General features: G+C 38.0%; 1 protein-coding gene across 1 annotated transcript in view; it reads right to left on the bottom strand.

Annotated features, from left to right (window-relative positions):
* LOC126271956 (unconventional myosin-Ie-like) overlaps positions 1-21,584 on the bottom strand; it is a 379,140-nt gene that overhangs the window by 284,167 nt on the left and 73,389 nt on the right. Inside the window, exon 10 of the mRNA XM_049974395.1 lies at positions 18,341-18,508. Within this exon, the coding sequence (XP_049830352.1) occupies positions 18,341-18,508 (168 nt within the window). The remainder of the gene's footprint in view (positions 1-18,340; positions 18,509-21,584) is intronic.

Below are 21,584 nucleotides of genomic sequence, written 5' to 3'. Positions count from 1 at the left end.
ACAATATTAGCAATCCTATCACACTTCCCTGGGGCACTCCAGATGATACCTCTGTCAATGTTGAGCATGTGTCATTGAGGGCAATGTACTCGGTTCTATTACTTAAGAACTTGTCCAGTCACTCACATATCTGGCAACATATTCCAAATGCTTGTACCATCATTAACAGTCTGCGGTAAGGCATCATATCACAAGCTTCTCTGAAATGTAATACGGAATCCATAGTTGGCAGGATATCATGTGAGAAAAGGGCAAGTCAAGTTTCATCCAAGAAATGCTTTTCAAAACTGTGTTGGTTTGAGGACAGAAGATTCACCATCTCAAGGAACTTTATTATATTGGGACTGAGAAATGTTCAAGAATTCTGCAGCAAACTGATGTTGAAGGAAATTGGTCTGTAATTTTGTGGGTCAGTTCTTACATTTCGTATATACTGGAATCACCTGCAACCTTTTCCATTCGCTTGGGACTTTGCACTGAGTAAGGTATTCACGATAAAAGCAAGCTAAGTAAGGGTACTGTAGAGTACTCTTCATAAAGCCCGCCAGTTAGCCGTGCAGTCTAACACTTTGCTTTCTGGGCGGGAAGGCATGCCGATGCCCAGCACAAATCTGCCCAGCAGATTAGTGTCGAGGTCTGAAGTGCCGGCCAGTCTGTGGATGGTTTTTAAGGTGGTTTTCCATCTACCTTGACGAATGAGGGCTGGTTCCCCTTATTCCGCCTCAGTTACACTATGTTAGTGATTACTGTGCAAACACTTTCTCCACGTTCATGTACACCATCTTTACTTTACCACACAAACATTGGGGTTACACTCGTCTGGTGTGAATAATGTTCCCGGTGCGGGGGCGAGGGGGGGGGGGGGGGGGCATGTCCACTGATTTCTTGGTCCCCAGTCCCATATGATACAATACTCTTCATAAAACCATATTTGGTTTCCTTTTGGACTTGACAACTTGTTTGTTTTCAATTCTTTCAGTTGCTTCTCTACACCAGGGATACCCATTTCAATGTCATCCACACAGGAGTCTGTGCAATGGTCAAATTAACATTTGTTTGTACAACCCTCCTGTGTGAATGATTTCTTAAATGTGAACTTTCAAACTTTAGATTTTCTTTTGCTATCTTCTACTGCCACACCAAATTGGTCAAAAGTGATCAGATAGAAGCCTTTGAGCCATTCAGTGATTTATGTAGGGACCACAATTTTTTCTGGTTCTTGGCTAGATCCTTTCCCAAGGCATGATGGTTGTAATTGTTGCAAGCTTCATGCATCAATCTTTTTACAGACAAATAAATTTCTACTAATTTTTGCCTGTCCCGTTTTGCGCACTCTCTTTCGAACCGAAAAACCAAGCGTGCAACGGCCTTTGCTTCCTCAGCATGTTCCAAATTTTGTTATTAAAATATGGAGTATCTTTTCCATCCTTAATCCACTTAGTCAACACACGCTTCTACAGTGCAAGATTTACAATCCATTTAAACTTTGTCAGTGATTCCTGTACTTCCATTATACTGGAACTAAATGATCTCCGATCATCCGTCCTTTGTAGCAAATATACTATCCTAGTCTTCTCGACTGATTTATCAACTTAAGAAACCACCATTGCTATAATGAAATTATAACGACTAATCCCTGTCTCCATATTGACGACACTGAAAAGGTAGGGTCAGACCTGTTTGTAGATACAGGGTCCAAAATATCCCCATTTCATGTGGGCTGTCAAATTGGATGTTCAAGGTGGTTTCATAAAATGGTTTCAAATTTACTTTGCAAGACTGCCTGTCCGTAAACTCTAAAATGAATCCACAGATATTCCATTCTATCCTCGGCAGGTCGAAGTCACCTGCAACTAACACTGAATGAGACGGGTATTTCTGCTCTGCTGAGCGTAGACTTTCTTTGAATGACTCCTAAACTGCAGAATCAGGTGGCTGATTAAGACATCCAAATTAACATTATTTCACTTAGACCTGTTATTCGAATCCTGATAACTTCACAGTCATACTCAAAACAGACCTCATTGGAGACCATATTTTTGTCAACTGCAAAACACTCCCTCTCCTATGACATCTAATCTGTCTTTCCGATGTATACTCCATGACTAGCTAAATATTACAGAACTTTCTACTTCAGGTTTCAGCCAGTTCTTGGCCCTGAGAATAATTTGAGCATGACAAATTTCCTGAAAGGCAGTAAATTCATGAACTTTGTTACAAATACTTTGACAATTTACTCATAAAATTTTGACAGTCAAGGCATTTTTACTCTCAACCTGATCCCATTTCATTATCTGCATGCTGACTGATGAGTATTAATCAAAAGTCCTCAAACTATCACCTAGCCTACAAAACTTTCAAGTGCACCCTAAAGTACTCTGTTATCAGAGTGGCTGCTTCCTTTGTGTAGTGCACCCTTGACTTGTCAAGAGGAGACCTACAGCTCTCCACCCAATAACACAGGTTCAGAAATCTGGAGCCAAGACAGTAACAGACCCTCCACTTGGCTCCAAACTAAATGACCCCTCTCATTCTGGGAACAATGCTGCAAATTGTGAGCTCGGCTTGCACCCCGTGTGCAAGGCCAGCAGTTTCCACCACTTCCTCCAGCCATCCGTATGAACTGAGGATGCCTCAGAAACCAAGTGACAGGCATCACTAGCACTGATGTGAACCACAGCTTACAAATGACTGCACATTGCATGCTCAGTAACTACTAGCAAGTCCTCCTCCATAAATAGGATATTATGACAAATATTGAGTCTGGTGTCAGCCGTCAAAAAGTTTACGTGTTTTGGTAGTATTGGTGACATTTATTTTGTACAAAACTTGATCATAAATTTTGCATTAAATTTTAATCTAAGAATAGAATAAGGAGCAACAGAGTTTCAGAAATGTTAAATATTGCATTTGGTGAGTCAACTACAAGTAAAACATGGTTCTGTAAATGGTATAAGCATTTGGAAGACAGCTTTGAGGACACTTATGATAATGAGCACCCTGTACATCATAAAACACTGAAACTGTGGCAAAAATGAAAGAAGTATTTATGAACAATTGAAGGATCACAGAGAAGTCACTTATGGAGAAATTTTTTCATATGTTTTTGGTATGAAACAAGCGACAGCAAAATTTGTAACAAAACTGTTGAATTTCGAAGTCAGTAACTTTGCAGATCTACAGAAACATATCATTGCAGGTGGTGAAAATGGTTTATGGATATGACTTCAAAACTATGCTGAAACGTATCAGTGCAAGCATTCTGCCTGATCAAGAACAAAAAAAGCTCAACAAGAGCACTTAAATGTAAACTGTGTTCTTTGATTTTAACACTATCGTGCACAATGAATTCTTGCCAGATAGTCAGATGATTACTACTGCTTACTGGGTACTACTTACAAGTTCAATGCCATATTCATTCAGCAATCAGATTACTGCTTACTGGGTACTACTTACAAGTTCAATGCCATCTGCATTCAGCAATCAGGTTGCATAGGGCGAGAGGGCCTTGATTTATGGTGAAACAATTCATGGTTTTTGCACCACAATAATTCACCTGCTTACACTTCACTACTTGTTCATGAGTTTTTGGGGGAAAAATGCTTTAATGCACCAGCCTTCATATTCATCAGGGATGGCAACATTTGACTTATCCTGGTCCCAAAAATAAAGAAAACCTTAAATCAAAGCATAAAGGAGGTTACAAATGTATTCCCAAAGAACTAAAAGTTGTCTCAAAGATCAAATTACAGACGTGTTTAGGGGATTGGAAAAAAAGCTAACTGTTTACCTAATGGGGTCTACTTCAAAACTGATGATGACAGATAAAAATTATTTCCAAAACTCAAAACTTCCCCATCATGTCTCATAAAATCTTGTGGTAAAAATAATGGAACAACCCATTACAACACATCTTACAAACTACAGCTTATTTTGCCAGTGTGACTCAGTCAACTCTACATCAGACATAAGTGATTGTGGATGAGGTGAAGCAATATAACAGATGGTTAAATACATGGAAAAGACTTTTTTTATGGAACAGTTAAAACTTGTCAACCTTGAGTAATTTCTATAGTGCCTTATTTCTTTGTGGCACGCATCCACAGAAACTTCTCCTCATTAAACTGCAAATATCACTATTGAGAAAAAGAGAAAATTTCCCTGCCTATGAAATTTTTAGACACAGATTCCTTTACACCCAATTCATTTTATCTAATGTATGCCCTGTTAACAGATTCCATTCCTACAATGCAATTCTACTGCATGATCCAGGAGGAAAGAGCAGCAGGACTGCACATAAAGTTCCCCAACTTCTACAACATCCAATATGGGACACCAATAATAACTCCAAATTTTTACTCTGAACAGCTGTTTTCTATCAGGCATTCACAATATAGAAAATGGATAATGTATGTTAATCAGTTAATTGTAAAATACTGTGTTATTAGCTTTGAATACAAATACTAAAGAGTTAAACATTAACATATATCATTCCATCATGAGGCTAATCTCTGGCAAAATCACATTCATATACTTCTTTTGCTATGGTACACAGTTTCTTGTTGTCATGAAAATTTCAAAAGAAAACAGTCCATACACCTGTATATGTTTCACATTTTGCCTCAGACAAGTAATTATTGACACTTGTTGCCCACAGATATTTCTTTTCTCATGTCTGTAGATAAACACACAGGTGCTCAACTCACCTAGGAGGTGAATTAGATATTTTTACTAAGAGTTAATCATATTCATACGACAAACAACTAATACTGACTGTCAATCACTGATGGTTAACGTCTACTGTCTAAGCAAAATTGCCACTGCTTTGGAGCTGCAGTTAGTATTGGCTCATCTACATAAAGCATCGTTAATTGTAAAATGAGTTAGACAAATCAAGACAAATTAGCAGAAAAATATTATATATGAGATCGTCTCTTTCAACGTCTGTATGAGATAATTTTTGTAATCTTGAAATACAGGAAATCCCTTACTGTATGGGACACTTGGCAATCCTAACAGCACAGCTTGTCCAAGATGTAGTGGGCTATGCTGAAGATTGTAAGGCAAGTCATGAACTGTCACACAATGATCTGCATGTGTGACTGCGATCAAGGACAGTATCCATTTATCTCTCTTTTCTTCAACCATTACCGGGAATCATGACTAGATGGAATTATAAAAGAAAACTGAGAAGGAACTGTACTAAAATTTCTATTTTTCTTTCTTCCTGGAGTTCGTTTTAAGGAGCAGGTATACAGTACTAAAATGCAAACAACAAACATTGAGTTACATCTTAGTCAAATCAGATAAATACAATTTAAGTGTAAAAACTGAAACTAATATAGAAACAAACAAAACTTCTTCAGCTACAATGGTGTTCCATAAGTATTGATCAGAATAAAGGCAATGGTGTGTACAGCAAACTGTGAATCTTGCAGGAAGTATGACTGAACACAATCCTTCCGGTCTATGTCCTTTTGTGTAGTGTCAGAGGCATGCTGCAGTCTTTGCCATAGATTGATGCCTGACATCCAAACCTCATGAATTAGGAATTTCAGATGGCTCCTTGAGAAGAAATCAAATGGATTTAGGTCTCAAAATCCAACTGGATATGCTACATAACTTCCATGATCATTCCAGTCTATAGGAAAGGAATTGTTCAGGAGCTCTGTCAGGCATTAACCACATGTGACAGTTTTGAAGGTATAACTTCTGTCCCTTTGGGATAATTATTGCTAATTTCACACCACATACTGAAACCACATATTTTTTATACCCTCATACTGATGTGCTGTGGCAGTTTTCTTCTGCTCACTCATACAAATTACAAGAATTCACTACACCCTCCCACATGAAATAATACTGGTCTTTAAAGATGCTAGTCACAAGTTCAGCTCTGCAGATAGCCTCAGTTAAAACACGTCCCCCTTCTATTCAGCTTGAGTGGACAGCAAAAGGATATGCAGGCTGCATTCTTCTTTGACCCATCAGTCACCCCCCTCCCCCCCATTCACAGTTCGAACTTTCATATGACCCAAGACCACCATACACAACTACCATGGTCAACACCATGCATTTCATAACTTCTTATATAATGGCACACTCTACGATGAGATGAGCTTTTCCTGTATTGTCCAAATGCTGGTTAACACATATCACATAGTAAGAGAATAAATTGTCTCAATCTTGAGGTTCTTCAATGGATCTTTAAATGGTTAACTGTCAATGTAAATTTAAATGAGGATCGTTTTGTCATTGTCCCAATACGGCTGAGTAATTCATGTCAACAAACAACAAATGTGTCACCTAGCTTGCACAAACTTCATAGTCAGTTCTTCATGTTAACTGTACCACACTCTTGCTTCACACCCATATTATTCGTGATCACCCGATACCATATACTGTAGCGCCCTTCCGCGACAGTTTTATATGTGGCTGCAATTTTGTGACACTGTTTAGGTGGGTAACTTCCATGAAAAGTAAAGCTATGTCTGAAATCGGCCACATTTCTTAATTGTGAAAATGAAGGAGCAGGCTATTTATAAACCTCCAATAGCTTTGATTGACTGTCCTTTGGCAATATTTGCAGATAACATTGACTCATCATTGCTAAAATGAGAGAAATAAGATTCTGTTGAATTTTTGAAGTGTGTGCCATCCCAAGAAATTTTCTCATCTTAGCACCAGAAAAAATCAGAGAAATGACTAGCAATTAAGTAACATAAAAAATACAGGTTGGAATGTACAAGAGAAAGAGCAAAAAGATGAAAAAATAATGAAAGCTGATAAAAGGGACTGTACACTGGCATGGGAGACTCTTAGAAAGAGAATGACATTAAAGAGCACCCAATCCAATGATTTGAATTTGATTAGCTCCAACAAGGTAAATGGTATTTATTAATTACTTTGTAAGTTATAAAATAATTTCAATGAGTGTTTCAAGAACAACAAGAACATCAAATATGCAGAATACAATCTATCAATCAGAGGCACTATATCAGGCTTCAATTAAAGCATTCTGCAGCTCACATGAGACTCTTGAAGTTCCTCAATATACCACTAACCAAAGAAAAGTTGGAAAATGTGAGAGGTACCATGCTTTCTTCAGCAGGGACTACTAATCACATCAATAGACAATCAGATTAGCATATCTAGTTTCAGGTAATGGACAGAACAGTGTACACAAAAGCTGGAGAGGTGCTAGAGTATGATTAGTTTTGTTATCACTACACACAGATACAAAAATATGGGTAAACTATAGCACCTCAAGAGTATTTATGAAGGTACTGGAGTACAATCAGTATGGTTATTGCTACAAACAGACAGACAAAGCTAAGTAAACTATGCTTTTCCAACAGCATTTGTGAAGTTACATACAGTGAACCTGGACTGGCACATTTCATTCAAATTCTGATGACGGAATATATGAAGTGGACATATAAATAAATAATTCAGAATTGACAAAATATGGTAAGTAATCATTGAAAGTCACGGATAGGAGGCAGGGGAGAGTACACAATAATAAATACATAAAACGGATGTACATGTATGCTATACTCAAGAGGTGCTGAAGCAAGTGAGTGAAGATTTCACACTAGTAATAGAGGTACACGAAGCACAGATAATGATGGCAGAGTCCACTGAAAACATTCCCCATCTGACAAAATAGTTAATGATCATTGTATGACTGTTGGTGCTCAGTACACAATTTTGTTAAGAATAAACAAAACAAAAATAACTAGGAGAGACATAAAAAGAGAAAAAAATCTAAATTTTTAAAAAATGCAAGTGAAACAAGAGAGCTAAACTTTGAAAAATAAAAACAAGGGTGACAAAGGACTCAATCACAGAGGACAATAATAGGCCATGAGCCCGTGACAAGGAAGTGCAAGTATTTTATACTACTTCGTATTTTACAATGCTGTTATTGACAGCTTAACAAAGAAAAGTCCATTATGAAAAAGTTTGTGTTCTGGGACATGCAATGCTCATGCCCCTCAAAATGGGTCATGCAATGTAATGTACAGGAACTACCTTATACTAGCTAAAAATTTTTTTTTGCTAATTATTAGCAATATAAATGATTGATAGAAAAAGTCAGCAAGCTTTTAATTGGGACTAATGCCATCAGCAATGTTCCAAAGATGTCAAGAACTGTGTATGGTGCAAAAAATCTATATATATATTTTTTTTAAGTTATCAATAATACCATATTGAAACACCAAGTAGTACAATATAGCTGCACTTTCTTGACACAGGCTCCCAGAATATAAGAAAGTTTTTTCAGTGGAATAAAATGGAATGATGTCTATCAACAGCTCAGAACAGACACTTATGTCCCAAAAATTTAAGTTTGCAATATGACCATTGAAAAGGTGAAACAGAAGAAACAGGATATGTTTGAAATGCAATGCTACAGGTGGTTGTTAAAATTTAAGTGTTTTTTTAATATAGTGGTTTTTTAAAATATACTTGTCATCAGTCTAGTGGCTTGTTTGATAAAGCCAGCAATGACTTCCTGTCCTATGACAACTTCTTCACCTTAGAGTAGCTCTTATTGTGGCACAAACAGGGCTGGGCCCCAGCATATTCAGACCCACATGTCAGTATAGGTTTGGTGGGTCACAAATGGCCACTACCTCACCTTGGAGGCTGTTTGCAAATAAAAGGTGAGGTACTGTGTACAGTGAAGCCGCCTGCAGCTGACATGGCATCCACTGGCATCAACCGTATGCAGTGCTGTGATCACAGGAGCTTATGTACGTCTGCACAATCATATGTCCTTGTGACAACATGGATGTATTCTTCTGCCAGTGTTACTTAGGTCAGTGCTCCACCTCTGGACGCAGACACATTGTACACTCTGACAGATCAAAAGTCGCTCTATATCTCAGTGACAGACCACACTTCAAATACATCTCATAATCCCTACGTACTTCAGTATCCCACTTCTTTGCACATTGTTTCTTCCAGATAAGTCTCTCATACTTCAACCTACTCTTCATCATTACTAAATTGTGATCCAAGTATATAACTGCTCCTACCTCACAATCCACTATGCAATTTTAGAACCTTTGCCTGACCATGACGTAATCCAACTGGAATCTTCCTGCACCTCCAGGGCATTTTCATGTATATCTCCTTCTCTTGTGATTTTCGAACCGTGTATTCTCTATTAGTAGCTAAAATTGCTTCTCCTGAACCCATATTTCTATGTAACTCTCTCTTCTATTTCCTCCTCTACTACGGTGTTCTAGATGCCCATGACTAGTAGATTATCATCTCCCTTCACAGACTGCAATATCTATTCAGTGCCCTCATACAGTTTTTACACCATTTCTGCTATGATGTACCAGACATCAAATTTGAGATTTTTGTCCAATTTGTGAAGTACCATTTGAGAACACCTTTACAGATTTCTGCATCTACAACTACATACAAACTATGTAAGCTACTGTACAGTGTGGGGCAGAGAGTTCCTTGTACCTTTACTATCCATTTCCTTTCTTGTTCCACTTGCAAATAGAATGAGGATAAAATAACTGTCTATATACCCCCTTATGAGCCCTAATTTCTCTTATCTCTGTGGTACTTAAGCAAATGTATGTTGGAAAGAGTAGTATTATTCTGAAGTCAGCTTCAAATGCCAGTTCTCTAAATTTTCTCAACAGTGTTCCTCAAAAAGAACATTGTCTTCCTTCCAGGGATTCCCATTTCAGTTCCTGAAGCATCTCCGTAATACTTGCTTGTTGATCAAACCCACAGGTAGCAAATTTAGCAGCCTGCTTCTGAATCTCTTCGTGTCTTCCTTTAGTCCAACCTGATCGGGATCCCAAACACTCAAGCACTACTCAAGAAAGGGCCGCACTAGTGTTCTATACGTGGTCTCATTTACAGATGAATCACACTTTCCTAAAATTCTCCAAATAAACTAAAGTCAATCATTTGCCTTCCCTAATACATGCCTTATATCCTCATTCCATTTCATATTACTTTGCTACATTACTCCTAGACATTTAATTGGCTTGACTGTGTCAAACATAACACACTATTAATGCCGTATTTGAACATGCCCTTAATCCATAGTGTGCAGGGTATTGTATGAGAAAAAGACAAAATGAGTTTCACACAAGAGACACTTTTTAAACCAGCTCTGATTTGTGGACAAAATCTATTCACTCTCAAAAAAATTTATCATATTTAAACTCAGAATTTGTTTACGAATTCTGCAGAAAACCAATTTTATGTATGTTAGTCTGATTTTGAAGGCCCGTTCTTTTACCCTTCCTATGTATAGGAGTCACCTGCCCTTTTTTCCAGTCACTTGGGACTTTGCACTGGGTGAGAGACTCACGATAAGTGCAAGCAAAATAAGGGGCCAATGTGGTAGAGTACTCTTTGTAAAACCAAATTGGGATTCCATCTGGACCTGACACCTTATTCTTATTTGTTTTCAACTGCTTAAGTTGCTCCTCTACGCCAGGAATGTTTATGACTATGTCCTCCGTATAGAAGCCTGTGCAATGGTCAAATGATGGTATGTTTATATGATCCTCCAGTGTGAATGATCTCTTAAAAGTGAAACTTCAGCTTTCCTTTTGCTATCTTCTACTGCCACATCAGAGTGGTCAACAAATGACTGGATAGAAGCGTTCAGGCTCTCAGCAAGATCCATCACTAAGGAATGACAGTGGTAGTAGCTGTATGCTTTGTGCATCAATCTTTTTATTACACCATTGTGAGATTTTTCTGTCCTTAATACTCTTACCTGGAATGTACTTCTCCACAAGATGATAAACAATCTGTTTCAATTGTCCATAATTCCTCTACATCCATCATACTGAAACTAAATGATCTCCAATGATTCTCTAAGCAGGATACTAACAACTGCTTATCTGCTCTTTCTAGCAAAAATACTCTTCTAGCCTTTTTGACTGACTTATTTTAGTAACCATTGTCACTATGATGAAATCATAATGATTCATCCCTGTTTCTATAATGGCCCAGGTGGTAAGATCAGGCTTGTTTGTTGAAATGGCGATCAAAAAATTTGCATTTGATGATGTTGCTGCAACATATATCTTCAACCTGGTGTATTGTTAAGATGATCAATTCAATACTCACAGTGATTCTGCCTGATTGGCATACTGATTCTGAACTGCAAGGCCTTCAAACGGAAACTTTCTGATTACCTCTGATGGCTACAAGGCCTAAAATAATTCCATCATGTGTGGGTTGTCTATCTGTTCAAGACAGTTTTCAGATAATATTTTTAAAAGTACTGCACAAGACTATTTTTGTTCATAACCTGTGACCCAAAACCATAGACATTCCACTCCATACTCAGTAGCTGCCTTCAACTGATATTGCTTGATCTGGGTATTTCCACATTACTGTGCAATGACTTTCCTTGAATGACAAAAACTGTCATGGCACAATCGGGTAATGGGGAAAAAATCTGACAATTACCTCTATTTCACCTAGACATTCACAGCCACAATCAAATTGAACCTCAACAGAGGCCATATTTTTGCTGATTGCCATGAAAACTACTACTCCTATGACATCCAGTCTGTCTATACAAAGATACATCTTTGGAAGACGAAGGTGCGTGGCTATATATATGAAAGTATTACAAAATATTTTAGGGCAAATGTTGGTGACCCGTTGGTGTCTGCAGGCACTGGATGTATTAGAGATTAAGACCAGTGATTAAAGAACCAGTGCCATTCAAAACAGTTTTATCATCCTGTGATAAATGGAAAGATAATCTCAAGTGACAGTTATGGTAATTTTAACAAAATATAGCTTTTTCCGTGCTCCCCTTGTTACCATTTCTTCTTTGTGTGTGTGTGTGTGTGTGTGTGTGTGTGTGTGTGTGTGTGTGTGTGTGTGTGTGTGTGTGACCTCATTCTATCATTCTGCCCATCATTTCTCTCTCACCAAGCCTTATGTTAGTTCATTTTACCTGTCTCTCAAGGTTTTAGTTTCCCTATTTTTACAAACATATTTCTGTTTTTCATTTATTTAAATACCCATGTGACTTATATAAATGTATTAGAAAGAAAAATGTATTTCAAAGGACATAGTAATATCCAAACAGAACATTCAATTAAGACCATGCCAGGTAGGTGGCAGTAGTTATTTTCCTTTTATCTTGTACTGGACTTTGTTAATTCACAGAGCAGGGAGGCATGGTGCTTAAGGCATTGACCTCTCAGCCAGGAAGAATATGGCTCACATGCCATTTTGTCAATCCAGAGTTAGATTTCTCATGATCTCTAATCATGCAAGGTGTACACCAGGGCAATTCCTTTGAAAAACTATGGTCATTTCCCATCCCAGCCTTATCCAAACTGAATTTTTGCCCAGTCTCTAACACCCAACATCTAAGAAAATATCTTATTCTTATTTTGCAACAATGTTGCAAACAGTATTAAGAATATTGATTACAAAATTTAAATTATCTCACACATTTAGGCTATTTCCCACACGCATATTGAAACACAACTTTTTGAAACCGTTGATATCGACTGATGTTTCTCAAACAGGTAGTAGCTAGTCTTAAGGCTGCAACCTGAAATGCCCATTAGCATTATGTAATAGAGCCATGGGAGCATGGCTTCTGTGGGGCATACCTCTTATACACTTCAAAAAGGCTCAACTAACAGAGCCCAAGAGTGTCCTAGCAACTTCCATTCGATTTTCACGTTCCACTGCTTACATCAAAAGGGAATGAACAGAGTGGCTGAAACTTTGCCATCAAATCCCTGTCTCCGTATATCACTATTATGCTTTGATGTGTCATTAACTGATGCTCAGTATTAATGTTTTGACAACATTTTAAACAGTTTTTTGTTCCGGTCATGGCAATTCTATCTGCGGTAAATGTCTCACCAAGAGAGCAGTAGAATGCCATGAAATTACGTGTCACTACCAAGCAGGAGTTTCACAAATGAATAGAGGAAATGTGCACACCGTAAATGTCCCTTTAGCATTGTTAGTAAGTTGTTTCAAGCGTGTATTCTGCCTGGGTTCTAGTGAGTCTTATTCTCTTATAAATAACTAGAACATACTGTGACTCTGAAGACAGCACAGCATTAACTCAGTGAGTAATTTCAGATGCAAAAATTTGGAGCATGAGCTTGAAAAATAACTACTGAACCATCCAAATTTTAATGAAACGGCCATAGACCATTTGGCAGGACAGATGCGGAGACAAGCTGATTTCATATATAAACAAATGAATTAAGGAAGGCAAAATGTGCATTAGTATATGATAAGCTATTAATTTGTTGTAACAACCTATTCAGCCTACTACATGAAGCACTTAAAAATTGGTGGTAACATGTTCATACACTGATGTCACATTTTTCAATACTTTGGCACAATAAACAATATGAAAAATGACACATTTCAGAAAGATCTTTAATTCAGTTTATCACTTAAACTACAAACTTTCAAAATAAATTAGTATAAATAAGAAAACTGAGAAATACAATATGCTAGCTTCACAAACAAATCAACATGGCAGTTGCTTGGTTTGCTTCTGTCAGCTAACACAGCACGAGACTGGCAACATAACAGAAACATCATTATTTTATCTCACGAATTCGCAAACACCGCAGACTGAACACACACGTAACATTAAAAATCCCAAGTTTAAATTTTAAAACATAAAAAACATTACTCATGCAATAAAGCAAACACACACTGAATTAAAGATCTCTCTGCAAAATGAATCTATTAGTAAGATTTGTTGGGACAAAGTGTTGGGAAATGTGACTTTGGCAGATACATACACTACCTATAGGTCTTATCACAGTTTTAACTTTCGGTTGCATGTAGCAGCTGATTATGAAACAGAAAGAAGACAATGGAAATTTCAGTATGGAATAATGACAATATTATGAAAAGGATAGACTGCTACTCTCGGTATAGAGGAGATGCTGAGTCACAGACAAGCACAAGAAAAAGACTGCTAAACAAGTGAGCTTTCAGCCACAAGCCTTCTTCTAAAGTACATAACACATGCACACATTCATCGAACACATCTCATATTCTTGTCAGACCGAAGGCAAGTACATCTAAACTTGTGGCTGGAACGTGATATTCCTTGGGCTTATTAGTTGGTCGAAAACAACTCAGTCAATATAAAATGCTCAAGAACTCGGAAAAAAAAAACTGGAAATTCATGAAAACTTGATATCACTTTTGAAGAGTGGTTCATGGTGTGGGTTCCTGTAGTCATGTCCTAGTTCATGAACCACGGGCAACGTATGAGTGGCCAAGTAAGTGGTCCCGACAGTCGGGATACCAGTTACGTTGGAATAAGGCTGGGCATCTCAGACATATTCTGAGTCGTGGTCACCTTTGTGCTCATACGGCAAAGACTACCAAATCCACTGGTTAGTCCCTCAGCCGTTAGGGTAAAACCCAATGGAACTCGGGGCAAGTAAGGCTAGCAACCTGCTTCCCCAATACTTTAAATATGATGCTGGCAACAATCAGAGCAAAATGCCTCGGACCTTTGGAGGTGACGGAGTCCCACCTCTAACTGACAAACCAGGGACTCCAAAGATATGACTTGGCAAACAAATGGTAATGAGATGGGGAGCTATTAATATCAATGGGGGCTACTCTGGGAAGAAGGTAGAGCTGGCAGAGGCTGCAAGTAAGATGGGGCTGGACGTTTTAGCTGTTAGTGGCATTTGGGTAAGAGGTGAGAAAGAAGAGGAAGTGGGAGAATACAAGGTCTACCTGTCAGGAGTCAAAGCAGGAATAGCACAATGGGGCGTAGGGCTTTACATCAGGATAGAAATGTAACCCAGCGTAGTTGCAGTAAGGTACGTAAACGAACGACTGAGGTGGATAGATTAAACAGTGTCTAGCAAGAAAATTAGGATCGTATCAGTATATTCGCATTGTAAAGGGACAGATCAAGATAAGAAGGATAGTTTTTATGAGGCACTCAGTGATGTAGTTGTTAGAGTAAAGGACAAGGACAGTGTTCTGCTCATGGGTGATTTTAATGCCAGGATTGGAAATCGAACAGAAGGGTATGAAAAGGTTATGGGTAAATTTGGAGACGATATGGAGGCCAACAGGAATGGGAAACAACACTTGGATTTCTGTGCCAGTATGGGCTTAGTAATCACAAACTCCTTTTTTAAACATAAGAACATTCACCGGTATACTTGGCAAGGCAGGGGAACCAGATCTGTCATTGACTATATAATAACAGATCAGGAATTCAGGAAGGCTGTGAGGGACACAGTGTATTCTTTGATGACACTGATCATTATTTAATCTGCAGTGAAATTGGGATTGTGAGGCCAAAAGTGCAGGAGGTCTGGTCCATATGTAGGAGGATAAGAGTGGAGAAACTTCAGGATAAGGAAATCAGGCACAAGTACATAACAGCGATCTCAGAAAGGTACCAGTTAGTTGAATGTAGTCAATTACAGTCACTGGAAAAGGAATGGACAAGGTACAGGGACACAGTACTACAAGTGGCTAAAGAATGTCTTGGAACAGTAGTGTGTAAAAGTAGGATAAAGCAAACAGCTTTGTGGAATGACACAGTCAAGGCAGCCTGTAAAAGGAAAAAGAAGGCGTATCAAAAATGAGAGAAAGTTATGTTGAAGAAAGAAACAAAGCCAAACAGATAATTGCAGCATCCAAGAAGAAATCTTGGGAAGACTTTGGAAACAGGTTGGAGACATTGGTTCAAGCTGCTGGGAAACCATTCTGGAGTGTAATTAGCAGTCTTCGAAAGGGAGGTAAGAAGGAAATGACAAGTATTTTGGACAGGCCAGGAAAACTGCTGGTGAATCCTGTGGATGCCTTGGGCAGATGGAGGGAATATTTTGAAGAGTTGCTCAACGTAAGTGAAAATACAATCGGTAATGTTTCAGATTTTGAGGTAGAATGGGATAGGAATGATGATGGAAATAGGATCACATTTGAGGAAGTGGAGAAAATGGTCAATAGATTGCAGTGCAATAAAGCAGCTGGGGTGGATGAAATTAAGTCGGAACTCATCAAATACAGTGGAACGTCAGGTCTTAAATGGCTACACAGGATAATTGAAATGGCCTGGGAGCTGGGACAGGTTCCATCAGACTGGACAAAAGCAGTAATCACACCAATCTTTAAACATGGAAACAGAAAATATTGTAACAACTACAGAGGTATCTCTTTAATCAGCATTGTGGGTAAAATCTTCTCAGGTATTGTTGAAAGGAAAGTGCGAGTATTAGTTGAGGACCAATTGGATGAAAAGCAATGTGGGTTTAGGTCTCTTAGAGGTTGTCAGGACCAGATCTTTAGCTTACGGCAAATAACGGAGAAGTGTTATGAGTGGAACAGGGAACTGTATCTATGCTTTATAGATCTAGAAAAGGCATATGACCGGGTTCCTAGGATGAAGTTATTGTCTGTTCTATGAGATTATGGAATAGGAGGCAAACTTTTGCAAGCAATTAAAGGTCTTTACATGGATAGTCAGGCAGCAGTTAGAGTTGACGGTAAATTGAGTTCATGGTTCAGAGTATTATCAGGGGTAAGACAAGGCTGCAACCTGTCTCCACTGTTGTTCATATTATTTATGGATCATATGTTGAAAACAATAGACTGGCTGGGTGAGATTAAGATATGTGAACACAAAATAAGCAGTCTTGCATATGCGGATGACTTAGTTGTGATGGCAGATTCAATTGAAAGTTTGCAAAGTAATATTTCAGAGCTAGATCAGAAATGTAAGGACTATGGTATGAAGATTAGCATCTCCAAAACAAAAGTAATGTCAGTGAGAAATAAATATAAATGGATTGAGTGCCAAGTAGGAGGAACAAAGTTAGAACAGGTGGACGGTTTCAAGTACTTAGGATGCATATTCTCACAGGATGGCAACATAGTGAAAGAACTGGAAGCAAGGTGTAGCAAAACCAATGCAGTGAGCGCTCAGCTACGATCTACTTTCTTCTGCAAGAAGGAAGTCAGTACCAAGACTAAGTTACCTGTGCACCGCTCAATCTTTCGACCAAATTTGTTGTATGGGAGTGAAAACTGGGTGGATTCAGGTTACCTTATCAACAAGGTTGAGGTTACGGATATGAAAGTAGCTAGGATGATTGCGGGTACTAGTAGATGGGAACAATGGCAGGAGGGTGTCCACAATGAGGAAATCAAAGAAAAACTGGGAATGAACTCTATAGATGTAGCAGTCAGGGGGAACAGGCTTAGATGGTGGGGTCATGTTACACACATGGGAGAAGCAAGGTTACCCAAGAGACTCATGGGTTCAGCAGTAGAAGGTAGGAGGAGTCGGGGCAGACCAAGGAGAAGGTACCTGGATTCGGTTAAGAAAGATTTTGAAGTAATAGGTTTAACATCAGAAGAGGCACCAATGTTAGCACTGAATAGGGGATCATGGAGGAATTTTATAAGGGGGCTATGCTCCAGACTGAACGCTGAAAGGCATAATCAGTCTTAAATGATGATGATGATGATGATGACTTTTGAAGAGCATCCATAAATTTGTGACACACACCTTGCATATCTATCCACTATAAATGATTCGTGAACTCAAACTAACCTGCCTTGTAAAAAAGTGCACTTAATAAGTGCAAATAACTTTTATGTTAGATGCCTAAGATAAAAAGAGAAAACAATGGCCTCATTAAGAAACCTACTTAAATTTGTGAGGTAAAATTCAATTTAAATAATTCTGTGAACAAACAAAATTGTTAGATTTGGACATAGATCCCATTACATCCATGATGTGTATCATTTTGTATGTGTGAGTGAATTATTGACTAGGCCCTACTTCTTTAAAGAAGATGCATGAAACATGGAAATAAAGAACACTAGTAATGTTGCAGCAAATTTTTTGTAACTAAATTTGGATAGTACGAGTAGGATGATGGAATTTTCCAAGCTCATTTCCTACAATGGTGAAGTTAATCAGTCAAGAAGAGCTTTTGATTTACTATCATATGATTTCTTTCTTTTAACATTTGTTAAGTCTCTTGGCTATGACAGCAGATTAGATTTAATTCCCAAAACCATGATCTGCTTATCATTTCTATAATAAAGCTACAATTATGCAATTTAGTTCTGTAAAATTTGTCAAAAGAACAAGAGTCATCAAGGACATGATGATATTTAGCACACATTTATTTTCATTTTTCACTGAAAGAGCAAAAATGTTTGCAAGCAGAAAGTTAGCAGGGACTACTACAGAAGAAACAATCAAAATACGAATAAAAAGAATTCTCAATTATTCTTTTTTTTTAAACATGAAAGCACCTCAAGTGATTAGCACATTTCAACTTACCTGTTCAGCCTTCAATGTTAACTCGATGAAAATCTGTTGTAGTTTCTCATTCACAAAATTGATGCAAAACTGCTCAAACCCATTTCGTTCGAAGATCTCAAATCCATATATATCTAATATTCCTATACTCTGGCCCATGACAGTTGTTTCCATTGCACTATTCACGCACTAGTAAAATAAAACAGAAACATCAGATGCTACAATAGAAAATGCACAATATCTGTTAATATACCAAACTGTTTTTTTCTATTCAAACATGTCTTTCTGTCAGCAGTTGAATTTACATGCAGCAAGAACTAATAATATACTTTTCTCAATTAAAATACACTGCAACTACACCTGTGCCTTTACTTGACATGAGACTGTTGCATATGTAAGTCAACAATGTGTCTTTTTACATTTTAGGTTATTAATCCAGAGGTTTGGAGTTAGAATCTTGGTTGGACACAGTATTTCTTCAGCCTGAATAATTCTTATTGAGGTATCCAGCTGTGAAATAAGTAACACAGAATGCTAAGAATTTGCCGGTGGGCCAACTGCTATTCATTCTTTGCAAAATCATGGCTTGAGTGAAAAGGCAGTGAAGGAGTGATGAACTGATGGTTTGAGAAACCTGCATTATAAAGTGAGAATGTTATTAGATCTGTTTTTAGTGTCAAACTTCTGCAGAGTATTGCAGACAAAAACAAACTGATATACCGCATCAAAACTTGTGTAGCATACATTAAAAGATATTCCATGTGGAATTATTGGCGAAATGTGATGGTATATGAATTGAAAATGGTTCTGGAGTGACACTGAATATGGTTGTCAATTAAAATGCCAGTATCAAACAGGTCTATTCAAATTTTACACTTGTTTCCACTCAATTTTATTTGCATGTGTTTTCACATTACAGGATCATGCAAATGCCTTGGACGTTACCTGTAAGCCCTCCATGAGGAACTCACACAGTGTCTTAAAAGTTGCCTGACCAAGATACAAACTATCAAATAGTACCTGGAAAGAAAATTCCTAGAGCACTTTACTCTGAACCATTATGTAGCCACTGCTGGAAGTAAAGTATCCATCAAAGGAAGTATCAGCTTCAGATTGGGCAATAGACAAAAACCAGAGGAACAGGGTATGAGTGATCAGAGCCGACTGTGACACAGTTACATAAGCTGTCTTGTATCCTATTATGGCGACTCCACCACCAAGACAATGATCAGTTCAAATTTCCAATCACAACACAAATTATTGTCCATTTGTGTGATGAAGTCCTGTGGAATTATCATTGCTGAAGTTTCCACATACCAGGTGTACCGGTATGAAATGAGCGTCTTTTTTTTGTGAAAAAGAAACACTAATTTTGAATTGAAAAGTTAAAACATTTTATTCAAAGTACTTACCATTACTTTCTATACATTTTGACCACCTTTCTGGCTATTTGTGGACACCAAACCAATAGAAATTTCGTCTTTTGAAGCAAACCGACCAGACAGCCAATTCTCGACTTCTTCGTAGGAATCGAAGTGTTCCTCAGCCATTGCATGTCCCATTGATGAAAACAAATGGTAGTTGGAAGGGGCCAAGTCTGGTGAATATGGCGGGTGGGGTAGCAGCTCCCAACCAAGTGTTTTGATTGTATCCTGAACCAGTTCTGCTTTGTGTGCAGGTGCATTGTCGTGTAAAAAAAATTACTTTGCCATGTCTTCTGGCCCATTCTGGTATTTTTTCGATCAATGCATAGTTCAAATTGATCATTTGTTGTCTTTAGCGATTAGTATTCACAGTTTGACTGGGTTTTAGAAGCTCATGATACACCACACCTTTCTGATCCCACCAAACACCATTGCATCTTCTTGCCGAATCAATCTGGTTTTGCAGTCGATGTTGATGGTTGTACTGGGTTAACTCATGGTTTTTCCCATTTAGGGTTCTTAAAATAAATCCATTTTTCATTGCCAGTAACAATTCGATGCAAAACTGATTTTCTTTCATGTCTTTGAAGCACAATTTGACAAATGGTTTTTCAGTTTTCCATCTGTCTTTCATTCAATTCAAGTGGCACCTATTTTCCACACTTTTAGATCTTTCCCATAGCTTTCAAACAGTCAGAAATTGTTTGTTGTGCAACATTTAGCATTGCTGCCATTTGCTTCTGACTCAAAGTGTCATCTTCATCCAATATTGCTTGCAATTCAGTGTCTTTGAACTTTTTTGGTGGTCTTCCACGTTCTTCATTTCTTACATCAAAATCATTATTTCTGAACCATTGAAACCATCTTTTGCATGTTGCTTCTGATGGAGTATGATCACCATATGTCTCAACAAGTATTCGATGCGACTCTGCAGCACATTTTTCAATGAAAACAAAAAATTAATGCTTTCCGCAAATCATCACTTTCTGGTACAAAATTCGACATTGTTAACATGATGAAAACATATGATGTTGTTTTTTCCTTGACTTGATGTATATTACACATCTTTGACAGCTGTCATACCAGCCAAACAAACAAAAAAATTAAGGTTCATTCACAACAAATGTTCCCTATCAACACATTTGTATCTTAATGCTCATTTCATTTCATAACCGGTACACCTGGTATTCACAGATACATCATATGAATTCACAATTGCGAATAATGACTACCATCAGCTGCAGAATGAAATGACGATAATGAAAGTCTGTGCAGGACCAGAACTCGAACCCGGATTTCCCACTTATCGCGAGTGGTCGGCTTACTAGTTGGCTATCTACATCTATACTCACACAACCATTATGTGTATTCCTATACAGACTAGACTTTGTACTTGAAAGTCGCATATCCAGTATCAGCAGATAAATATGGTATACTAGTGCCTGTGTTATTCTGATGACAATGCTCTGCGGCGACCACAGCCACTACAAAACACATCACATGAATTCGCAATTGTGAATAATGACTAACATTGGCTGTAGAATGGAATGACTCCATTGAAAATCTGTGCCAGACTGGGACTCGAATGGGGATTTCCCACTTATTGTGAGCAGTTGCCTTACCATTTGGTGCACAACTCACGGCCAGACCTAAACTTCCATATGTTGTCAACCACACATCTACGATCTGTACTCACCCATCCATTATGTGTATTCCCGTACAGATCAGACATTGTACCTCAAGTAAAACATCTGATCTGTATGGGAATACACTTAACGTATGTGTGAGTACAGATTGTAGATGTATGGTTGATGACATGTGGAAGTTTGGGTCTGGCCGTG

Source organism: Schistocerca gregaria, chromosome 5 (assembly GCF_023897955.1).
Source record: "Schistocerca gregaria isolate iqSchGreg1 chromosome 5, iqSchGreg1.2, whole genome shotgun sequence".
NCBI classification, from domain to species: Eukaryota; Metazoa; Arthropoda; class Insecta; order Orthoptera; family Acrididae; genus Schistocerca; species Schistocerca gregaria.
Note: the sequence above shows the minus strand (reverse complement) of the source record. Positions and strands in the feature narration are given on the sequence as shown.